Source organism: Bufo bufo, chromosome 8 (assembly GCF_905171765.1).
Source record: "Bufo bufo chromosome 8, aBufBuf1.1, whole genome shotgun sequence".
NCBI lineage: Eukaryota > Metazoa > Chordata > Amphibia > Anura > Bufonidae > Bufo > Bufo bufo.
The window spans coordinates 102,336,121-102,348,342 of record NC_053396.1 but is presented as its reverse complement, the minus strand read 5'-3'; the positions used below and the strand labels follow the sequence as shown (position 1 = coordinate 102,348,342).

The window sequence follows — 12,222 nt, the reverse complement described above, 5'->3', positions numbered from 1 at the left end:
AGAACAGTATACGTACTGTATATAAGGCCTCATTTATTAAAAGTCCCTAGCAGAAACTTCTACCACCATGAATATATATTGTCTATGGACCTCTCTGGGCCCAGTCCACACAGTATAGGCGACTCAAAGCAGTTATCCAGTGATGGATAATGATCAAAGGATAGGTCATCATCATCAGTTTGGTGGCGGGGCAGAGTCTTAGCACCCCCCACTGATCAGCTGATTAAAGAAGCTGCCGCTGCGATCCCTGGGGCTCTAGGGGCCTTCCAAGCACAGTGCCATACATAATATAGCGGCTGTGCTTGGTATTGCAGTGCAGCCCCATTCACTTCATGGCAACTAGGCCATGTGACCGATGTACGCTGACGTCACGTGGTCTAGGAAAAGGCTACAGCGCTCACGGAGCACCGGCCTCGTCTGAGAGATGATCAGCGGGGGTCCTGGGTGTCAGACCTTCGCTGATCCGATATTGATGACCCATCCTGAGGATAGGTAATTGCTGGATAACCCTTTTAAAGGGGTTGTCCAGGATTTTTTGATTTTTTTTAATGCGCTCCTCGTCCTCCAGTGGGACCTGTGAAGAGATCTACACTTACACTACACTACACGCACTGCTCCATTCGGGCTCTGTGGCGTCCGATCCCCACATGTAAACTTCCCGAACAGAAGAGGTGACTTGCGCCATTGCAGCCAACAACTGGCCTCAATGGTGACGTGGCACACGACCCAGCAGTGATTTGCTACTTGGGGACATGTCAGCACTGAGTCCAGTCATTGGCTGCAGAGGCACACGTGATCGAGTCCATGTCGGGTACGGAAGTCTTGTGAAAACAGCCCAAGAGTCACAGGGCCCGAACAAAGTCTCAGGGGGAAGTTAAGTATAGCTCTCTCCACAGGTCGCACTGGCTAGGACATTTGGAAAACAAAAATTCTGAACAACCCCTTCAAGCAACTGTATACCATACCACTGTATGTTTTTGTAAGCAGTGGCTCAGATAGTTTTGATAGTGAGGCCAATGGAGTTTGTTCTGGTCTGTACGGAGATGGTTATACCCCTTTAAGGCTAGATCTCTACCAACTGTTTTTCTTTGTAAGACGTAATTATAGTTGCATTGTCACCACCATTTTCATGCAATTTGTGTTGCTGTGTATTCACAGCCTTAAAGGAAATCTGTCACCATTTTTGCTGCCCTATTCGGGAACTTGTCACCAGTTTTATGCTGTCTGATCTGAGGGCAGAATAAACTGGTGACAGACCCTAAAATAAACACTTGGTTACTTACTGGGATTAACCTGGTGGTTTTCTTAAAGATCAGTACTGAGCAGCTCCAGTGCGAAATAAGTGCGTTGTCAACACAATCCAGTGCACGCGCAAGGGAGTCCTCATATGCATCAGCTCCGGCTCCTACCACCCCCATATCAGTGATGAGGGCTGTCAGCCATTCACGAGGCATCTGAGAGCTTATGACTATAAAGACTCCCTGGCGCATGCACAGTATTGTGCCGACGCCAGCACTCGGCTCCTGCTGGAGCTACTTAAGAACACAAGTAGGTCAGTCCAAGTAAGTAACCCAGTGTTTGCTTCACTTATAAAACTGGTGACCGCGTCAGTAGTTATGATTAAGTGGAGTTACACTTTTCACTATTAACTATGGTCAAGCATCAAGAGAATATTTTCCCAGTTCTCCTGTTATGGACGCAATACTGAAAAAAGTTAACCCATCATCACATATCTGCAAATGAACGAGCATACATTACAAATAATACACATAACAAGTAGGGATCATGGAAATCATATACCCACATAATTATATTCTCTGATTAAAACGCCATGCACACAACCATATCAGTTCTGCAGTCTGCAATTCGCGGATCCGCAAAATACAGATGTGGTCCGTGTTGCATCCTTTGCGCATTTCTGCCTAGCCACTGACTTCAAGGGTCGCTGTCCACGTTTTGCGGACAAACATAGGACATGTTCGATCTTTCTGTGGAACGGACATAAAGGTGCCGAAAGCAGGCGGATTATTCGTGTGCTTTCCGCGTCTGTATGTCTGTTCTGCAAAAAGATAGAACATGTCCACCAAACGAAGACCACATACTGTCGTTTTCAAATACAATAAGGACAGTACACGGACCACATCCGGATATGGTCGTGTGCATGGGGCATTAAGAGAACAGGAGTCCAACTGCAGCAGTAAGGAATAGGGCACACAAGCGCCTTGTTATAATGGATGTAATTCTAGGGATGGTGCTGCTGTTGTGTCATACAGAGTTATGTACAAATCACACCATTTACTTCCAGGCAACTGTGGTGCAATCAGGAATTTACCAGACCGTAACTTCCTTTATTCCGGCGTTAATGTGATCTGACGTGGTACAGTATCAAGTATTCTGGAGTATCAGACAATCATAGAAAAGGTATATACAGATTATTTGTAGACAACCAGGGCAATTATGCAATTTTGCACTGGAAACAAGCTGTCTGTCAGACCTTTTGGACTATTTGATGCCGGAATTAGTACTCTGGCCCCTGATATATCAGAAGTAATGCTTTGGTACAGAAATGACAATGGATTTAGGCTGAGATAAAGAACAAAGCGGGCACATGAGATACCAAGTTGGTTTTGAATCTGCCCAGCATTGCTCTACAGTGCAAAAAATCCCACCTACCAAGACATGAAATACTCCTCAATCTATACTGGAAATTGTGTACAGATCCCAACAGTCTCCAGTGTATGTATGCACAGAATAACATAACTTCATTGCTTAGAGATCTTACAAGGAAATGCCCTTCCAGCATCAATTTACAAGTAAATATGAAAAAACCAAAACCAGTCTAAAATCAATAAATAATATCAAAAGTTTAAAGCACATTATCACTGTGCAACTGAAAAATTCTCTTGCATAGAAAGAATGCACAGAGTTTTAATAAATATGGTCCTGTGCCTCTTTCCCCACCCACCAAATACATACAATCTCCTAAAATGAAGGGCAGAACACAGACGGAACCGTTCCTGAGGATGACGTCCTGCAGCTGTGCCATGTCTGGATGGGACGATCTTCTAGCTTGGGGATGTTATATGCAATATTCCCAGTGTTCTGGCCCCTGCAATACAGAAATGATCAGAACTGATAAAATCTACCCTAATTATATAGTTACGTCTAATTAACATAAGGTTGGAAATGTCGAACAGGCTAGATTCTTCTTGCCTGACTCTACTGTTTCCCCAATGATAAGGAGGTGTCTTACAATGGCCATCGCCTCTTGCTCAATAAAATTTGCAAGGACTCTTAGATCAGCAGCACACGGAGGTGGTAATTTATTAAGATTTGTTTCATGCACCAGTCTTAATAAAAAGTGTGGTGGAGCCAGAAAACTAGCATACAGACAATTAGGGCTGAAACGATTACTCAATTGAATCGAGTAACTCTACACAAAAAAATCATCAAAATCATCAATGTGTCATGTGACCACGGAGCGGGAGTGAAGCGCTTGCTATTACTTACCGCTCGGTGGTCAGCTCCGTCCGATACTGCACTACACTGGATCTGACACATCGTCAGGTCATAGTGTGCGTAAGCGCACACTATGACCCGACGCTGTGTGATGTCAGGATCCAGTGCAGCGCGCGGAGAAGAAGAAAAAGGAGCTGTGGAGCGGCGCCCCTACAGGAAAGGTAAGTATTTTATTTCACTGGTGCTGGGGACATGGCACTGAAGGGGGACAGCCGGAAATGGATGACATGGAGGGGCTGACTGATGGGAGTGGGAGACATGGAGGGGCTGATCTGATGGGAGTGGGGGACATGGAGGGGCTGATCTGATGGGAGTGGGGGACATGGAGGGGCTGATCTGATGGGAGTGGGGGACATGGAGGGGCTGATCTGATGGGAGTGGGGGACATGGAGGGACTGATCTGATGGCACCGGGGGACATGGAGGGACTGATCTGATGGCACCGGGGGACATGGCAATGGATGGCATGGAAGGGCTGATGGCACTGTGGAGCTGAAGGCACTGGGGGAACGGGGCTGATGGCACTGGGGGAGTGGAGCTGATGGCACTGTCTTAATTCATTTTTTTTATTAGATTACTCAATCGTAAAAAATAAATCAATAGAATACTCGATTACTCAAATAATCATTTACTGCAGCCCTACAGCCAACGATAAGCCTGTAGGCACTCCAAGTGGCACCAGATAAGGCCTCTATAAGGCACCATATTCTCCTCTAGAAGCAATGCTTCTATGGGAGAATACTACCTGTATAATATAGCATGTGATGGGGCATGCTACTTTTTTCTCTTCACGGATTCATATACGTATAAAATTAGAGGAACAGTATGGGCTCATAGTCTATTATGTGTCATGTTACCGATCTGTAACGAGGCCATGTGCATGATGTCTTGAACAGAATGCGGGAAGATAATCATAAAAATTTAAGACAAGTCACATGCATGTCAGACTTACCAATCTTAACAACTCCCAGCTAATGATCTGCAGATGACTATGTGTCCATTTCCAGGACTATGTGTGATGATTCATGAGAAACTGAAGAGAAAGTATTGGCCAATTAGTCTTAACACATCATTGGAGCAAGGACAGTAGAAATGACATATCGAAGAGATAACAGAGGGTGTCCCCCTATACAGCATGCCAAACGGATTTCAAAGGGCATTATGTAATTCTTCACCATTCAGGTCCCAACTTACCTTATGGGTTTTCCAAACTGAACAACAGCTTTGATAACCGTTGTAGCCCAAGAGAGCATAACCATCGCTACATGTCTATCTTCGGTACGTACTACTGCACTATTCTGCACTATTCTCACTGTCACAGTTCTTCTCTCCTGTAAGCCCAGTAGTTAGTAAATATATACAGACTCAACAAAAAGACTACAAGATAATACGTAACTAGCTGGAGAATTACATACAAGCTATAGAAGAAACCAGGCATAATAAATAGCAGTCAGGTAAGATGACCAGATCAAGAGAATTACAATTCCTTCCAGTGACCAGTAAAATACCTGGGTTCTCGTCATCTGTGCCTTCATCATCCCATTGATGGTCTCTGCCTAGGAGCGGGTTTTGAGATTCAGAAACCATCCTCAATGGAAATGAAAGTCCATCCCCAATGCTAAGAAAAGAGAAGAGGCTATGAATGATGAGGGGCACCGAATAAGCAGTACTGTGAAAGATATGATGGATTAATTAGGGTTAATTAGAAACCCAAAACCATATAATGTACCTTGTGAAAACAGGAATTAACCAAAGTCTTTTCCTCTTCCCAAACACTTGCTCCAAGTTTTTTCGGATGCCCAAGTGGAAGCCATTCTTATCAGAACCAGTGGGAAACACCGGGGCTGAAAAGGCCTCTAAAATTGCAAAAGTAAATGAACATGTTATTGGTGTGATAAGGCAATGACGGGGGAATAGTGCTGTTTCATGTGTATTTTATTAGAGATTAACAAATCGATTCTAACTAATCAAATTCGTTCAAAATTAGCCTTCTGAAGCACCAATCGGCTAGCCCCTTCTGCTCAAGAGACTCCCCCTACCCTTAATTGATAGAGCCAGACATCTCGTCTGACCCTGTCAATCTCATGCCAGCACAGTTTCTCTGAATATCTGCACAAATGTAGAAAATCTGCTCCAGCTACCTGAGGAGCACAGATACAGCCTCTGAGGTCTGGGTACACCTGGAAGTGGCACGTCTCTACACAAAGCCATTGGCTCCACTTATAAGTGTACCCAGACATCAGCGGCACATGCACAGTATCTACACTCCTCAGGTAGCAGCAGCAGATCTTGTACACTTGCGCTGATACTTGGAACAACAGTGCCAGACAAGATGTCTGGCCAGTCAATCAATGGGGTGGGGAGTCTCTTGAGAAGAGGGGCCAGCCATTCAGTGCTCCAGAGGACCAATAATGAATGAATTAGATTAGTCTGAATTGACTCTCTCATCTCTACCTTTTATCATTTCTTCACTTCAATTATTAAGATATGATTGCTAAAAGCTAGGCCCAAATATTGAGGCTGTACTACTGAGGAAATGACAATGTTACCCGTTGCGACTTCTATCAGGGGCAGTGTTGTCATAAAGCAGATTTAAATGGACATGCAGTTTTCTATAAATCAATAATACAAGCAAATAGAAACTTTATAGAGAAATACATTTCTCCTCTTATCCCTGCTCCCCACTTTCCTAAACTAACATTCTCTCTGAATTCTATGCTAAATCCATTTTGAGAGACAAAGATAGGAGAAGGAGCAGCGGTGAGAGAGAGAGACACAAACACAGACAAAGAGACTATCTCAGTTAATAGAAAGTATTATATCTCACTAAAGTGCTTTATTTACGTCTATACTGCCCAGTACTTGACTGAGCAGAAACTCCTGTCTCCATGTGCACTCTATGGACAACTGAGAATAAGGCCACATGCACACGGGCCATATCCATTCTGCAGTTTGCATTTTTTGCGCATCCATTGACTTCAAGGGGTCCGCATTTTGCAGACAATTATAGGACATTTTCTATCTTTTTGCAGAACAGACATACAGATGCTCCTAATTAGTTCTACTGGGTATGGATGTTCTTAAAAGGGTTGTCCACCCCATTACAAGTGATGGCCATCAGTATATGATCAGTGGGAGACCAACTCCACCCCCCCCCCCACCTTTTCTGCAGTAACATCGGCACTGCAACTAAACAGCTCTCTGCATTGTGCAGTGGACAGAACTGGTTAATGCAGCTCTGCTCCCACTGAAGGGACTGAGGATAGGCCATCACCTGTAAAAGAGTGGACAACCCCTTTAAGGCCGGATTCATACATCCATATTCCAGATGTGTTTCCTGGTCTGACCACAGGTTTAATATATCCCCATGATGTTGTGTGTTCAGGTCATTAAATTCATTATCAAGCTGGGATTCCCACATCCAGAATACGCATGTGTGAATCTGGCCTAGGCTCCAAGTGCACTGTTAATATGGAACTGCCTGATCATAGTAGATCATTGGAAGATACTGCAATATTATCACAGGTAATAATAATCAATGAATGAGGAATGGACATATGAAATTGTCTACATGCCATTTCATTAAAAATAATTAGGTTTGCCGTACAGTAACAGTCCTTCATCTTTCTGCGTGAGAATCCTGATAGAGCCACTTTATATTTCTGCTCTTACTGCCTCATTTACCACACATTTACCAGTGCTCTTGAGGACTGGCAACATATTGTATTACAGAATATATTGTTATAAAACCTGCAGCACAGGGCACGAGTACAAGGGAGGCCTTTTATTCTGTATTTTTTTAGGAGGATATGTACTAGTGGAATATATAGTGCAAGGCAACCTCTACTTTGCACACAAAATGCTCCTAATTAAGCAATAATCCCCTGCAATAAAGCTTCATAATTACTTGGGAGTTAGAGAAGTCTGTGCGAGGGTTGCCACAGCAACACACCATTATAATATTAGCCGTATTGCTGCAGTTTTCAAGCAAAGAAATGAAATTTGTATCATACCAGCTGCACAAAGACTACGAATGGTGATTTTTTTCTAGCTGCTCTCTGGAGAGAGATGACAAGAAGGGCTAATCCTTCTGCATAAGGCCTCTAGCACACGACTGGCGGTCTGCAACGCACGGGCACCGACCGTGGGGAAGCCGCATGTAGATCGCGGTCCCATTCACTTGAATGGGGTCCGCAATCCGTCCGTTCCACAAAAAGATATCTTTTTGCAGAACAGAAGCACGTAACGAAACCCCACAGAAGCACTCGGTAGTGCTTCCGTGGGGTTCCGTTCCGTGCTTCCGTTCCATTCCGCACATCCAAATTTGCGGACCTATTCAAGTAATGTGGAATGCACACGGCTGGTGCCCCGTATATTGCGGACCCGCCGTATGCAGCCACGGCCAGCAGACGGTGGTGTGAAAGAGGCCTAAGGGCCTGCAGTAATGCTTAAAGGGGTTTTCAAGGCTCCTGGTAGTGATAACCTGCCCTCAGGACAGGTCATTGATATCTGATCATTGGTGGCTCGACACCCCACACCCCTTCATCAGCTGTTCCCTGCACCCGAGTTACTGCAGTTCAGCTCTCATTCTCCTCAATGGTAACCGAGTTGCAGTACCCCAGCACGGCAACTACTGGAGGCTGCAGGGAACAACTGATCAGTGGTGGTGTCCAAGAGCTGTGTGCTAGCAATATCATATACTCTATGTACTATAGCTTCACCACACTGAGGTCTGTTTAGAAAGCTAATATACATATTACTGCTTTAGGCTACATGCACACGACCGTATGTGTTTTGCGGTCCGCAAAAAAAAACTTATGACATCCATAAGCCATCCGTTTTTTTTTTTGTGGATCCATTGTAACAATGCCTAAAACGGACAAGAATAGGACATGTTCTATTTTTTTTTTGCGGGGCTACAGAACGGACATACTGATGCGGACATTTTTTGCGGACCTATTGAAATAAATGGCTTCGTATCCTATCCACAAAGAAACTAAAACAAAAAAAGTGGAACAAAATGCGTTCGTGTGCATGAGGCCTTATTCACAGGCACAATATAGGAATATACAGACACTGGTAATGTGTTCGCTTATAAGCATAGAAAAAACATACTGCTTTGTGTGGTAATGTTACAGCTCAGTGGTTAAGTGGTTTTGCATGTAGAGATCCCAGGTTTGAATATTGGGAGAGACTTCAAAAGTCTTATTCCTTATGTTACGAATAATGTTTTTTTTTTTTTTTTTTTTGAAAGTTAATAAATATTACTGGTTTCTTTATAATCATATATCGTGTCTATGAATAAACCAGTAATAGGTTTTAGCAAAAAAAAACAAAAAACAAAAAAAAAACACTATTCTCAATACAGTAAGTCTTTTTTTTTTTTATTAATTATTAATATTATTGGATTATATGTTATAGCATAGCCTTTTAATATGGATTTTAAATAAAAGAGAGAAAAAATAAAAAAATAACTGAAAGAAAACTTACATCTCTCCTAGGACTTAAACCTGGGATCTCTATATGCATGGCAGACCACTACTGAAAAACATGTTTTTTCTATGCTTATAAGCCAACACATATTACTGGTATCTTTCTTATCATATATTGTGCCTGTAAATAAAGCAGTAATATGTAATATTAGCTTTCTGAACAGATCTCAATGTGGTGAAGCTATAGTACATAGAGTGTATGATATTTACATGCTAGCACACAGCTGTACCCTCAGAATATCTAGCAAGAGGAGGGGGAGTGTGCAGAGCTCAGGGGGTATAACAAGGCAGTGCTCAAACTATTCAGCCCTGCCTCCTGGTGCTCGAACTTCTTATTTGCATATGAATAAAAACACAGATATCTCTGCAGCTGTTTATTGTACAGAAAAAACAAGGTATCACTTTAAAATCAGCATAATGAGCCCCACCAAGCACTTTGTCTGGTTTAATAGGGTTGATCTCGGTGACAGAACCTCTTTAAAGTATATGAACACCTTTGTAAAAATTGGATCTTTTGTACTCACCGTAAAACCCTTTTCTCGTAGTAGGCATTGGGGGACACAGCACCATGGGTATATGTCCAACTACCACTAGGAGGCGACACTAGACATAAAAAGTGTTGGCTCCTCCCCATTGGGCTATACCCTCTCCACAGGCACTAGGCTGATCAGTTTGTACCAAAAGCAGTAGGAGAGAGAAGAAAGGCAAGGAACCAACAACTCCCGTATTGGGAAAGATCAAGAGACCAGCCCGGAGAAGCGGACGTAAAAAACATAAGGTGGGATCTGTGTCCCCCAATGCCTACTACGAGAAAAGGATTTTACGGCGAGTACAAAAAATCAAATTTTCTCGTGCATGGCATTGGGGGACACAGCACCATGGGACGTCCCAAAGCAGTCCCCGAGGGTGGGAAATGAATAGCCATGCCACCGGTTGGGCAGACCGGCCGGTGCAGGAGAACCATGTGACCCAACAGGAGAAAAGCACGGAATAGGCAAGAAGCCTCATAACAAGGGAGAAACCCCAAGGAAGCAACAGTGAAGACTGCCAGCACCCCAGGACAAATGCCTGGGAGAAAGTCCCCAATGCAAGAAGAAGGCAAAGGGGAACACCCAGCTCAGCCAAAGGCTGGAGAGAAAGTAGGACAGCACCGCGTATTGGAGCTACCTAACATTTTAATTGTCTCAGGCCAAAGCACAAACACCCTGTGGCCAACCCTTGACAGGCCAGGGGAGCAAGGAAACATGGAATCACTGAAGGCCAATCGAGTGAGGGAAGCCATAGTAAGGCTCACATGTGAAGGGAGCAGGTCTCCCCTCACCGCAAAGCAGGTGATGAAGTTAAGCGCCCTATTGAAAGGTGAGAACCCCAAAGGCGCTAAGGGAAACCACCAACCCTTGGAAAGGGAGGGGGTTGTAAGTAAAGGCCAGGAAAAGAGAAAAGATAAGACCTGCATCCCAAAACCAGGAGACGAGGAACGAGCCTCTGAAAACAAAATATCGCTGAGAAGCGCAAGACCGGAGGAACTCTGGCCAAATGAAGTATCAGGGAAAAAAGGGAACCAGATGCAGGCCCAGGAAATCTCAGCAGGGACACACTGGACTGAGAGACATGGGAGGAGAAGGAGAGTACTCCGAACAGTCTAAGGAGGAAGGTTCTACAAACAGGAGGAAGTCCCTTCCGAAGGAGACCATAAGGTGGAAATGCAAACCGTAGCACTAAACCACTCAATACCAGGTACTTGAAGTGGGAGGATGGGAAGATAGACATAGAAACATAGAATGTGTCGGCAGATAAGAACCATTTGGCCCATCTAGTCTGCCCAATATACTGAATACAATGGATAGCCCCCGGCCCTATCTTATATGAAGGATGGCCTTATGCCTATCCCATGCATGCTTAAACCCCTTCACTGTATTTGCAGCTACCACTTCTGCAGGAAGGCTATTCCATGCATCCACTACTCTCTCAGTAAAGTAATACTTCCTTATATTACTTTTAAACCTTTGCCCCTCTAATTTAAAACTGTGTCCTCTTGTGGTAGTTTTTCTTCTTTTAAATATGCTCTCTTCCTTTACCGAGTTGATTCCCTTTATGTATTTAAAAGTTTCTATCATATCCCCTCTGTCTCTTCTTTCTTCCAAGCTATACATATTAAGGTCCTTTAACCTTTCCTGGTAAGTTTTATCCTGCAATCCATGTACTAGTTTAGTAGCTCCTCTCTGAACTCTCTCTAGAGTATCTATATCCTTCTGGAGATATGGCCTCCAGTACTGCGCACAATACTCCAAGTGAGGTCTCACCAGTGTTCTGTACAGCGGCATAAGCACTTCACTCTTTCTACTGCTTATACCTCTCCCTATACATCCAAGCATTCTGCTGGCATTTCGTGCTGCTCTATTACATTGTCTTCCCACCTTTAAGTCTTCTGAAATAATTACTCCTAAATCCCTTTCCTCAGATACTGAGGTCAGGACTGTGTCAAATATTCTATATTCTGCCCTTGGGTTTTTACGCCCCAGGTGCATTATCTTGCACTTATCCACATTAAATTTCAGTTGCCAGAGTTCTGACCATTCTTCTAGTTTTCCTAAATCCTTTTCCATTTGGCGTTTCCCTCCAGGAACATCAACCCTGTTACCTATCTTTGTGTCATCAGCAAAAAGACAAACCTTACCAGCGAGGCCTTTTGCAATATCACTTATGAAGATATTAAACAAAATCGGTCCCAGTACAGATCCCTGTGGAACCCCACTGGTAACATGACCTTGTTTTGAATGTTCTCCATTGACTACCACCCTCTGTTGTCTGTCACTCAGCCACTGCCTAATCCACTCAACAATATGGGAGTCCATGCTCAATGACTGCAGTTTATTGATAAGTCTTCTATGTGGGACAGTGTCAAAAGCCTTACTAAAATCTAGATATGCGATGTCTACTGCACCTCCACCGTCTATTATTTTATTCACCCAGTCAAAAAAATCTATAAGATTTGTTTGACATGATCTCCCTGAAGTAAACCCATGTTGTTTTTCATCTTGCAATCCATGGGATTTTAGATGTTCCACAATCCTATCATTTAATAGGGTTTCCATTAATTTGCCTACTATTGATGTCAGACTCACTGGTCTATAGTTGCTCGATTCCTCCCTACTACCTTTCTTGTGAATGGGCACGACATTAGCCAATTTCCAATCTTCCGGGACGACTCC

General features: G+C 43.7%; 1 protein-coding gene across 1 annotated transcript in view; it reads right to left on the bottom strand.

Moving 5' to 3' along the window:
* Positions 1-464: 464 nt before the first annotated feature.
* Positions 465-12,222, bottom strand: part of ZDHHC15 (zinc finger DHHC-type palmitoyltransferase 15) — a 61,437-nt gene continuing 49,679 nt past the window's right edge. The window contains exons 9-12 of the mRNA XM_040404852.1: positions 5,248-5,374; positions 5,027-5,136; positions 4,471-4,551; positions 465-3,109 (exon numbers count right to left, since the gene is read on the bottom strand). Coding sequence (XP_040260786.1) covers positions 4,508-4,551; positions 5,027-5,136; positions 5,248-5,374 — 281 coding nt within the window. The 3' untranslated portion in view covers positions 465-3,109; positions 4,471-4,507. The remainder of the gene's footprint in view (positions 3,110-4,470; positions 4,552-5,026; positions 5,137-5,247; positions 5,375-12,222) is intronic.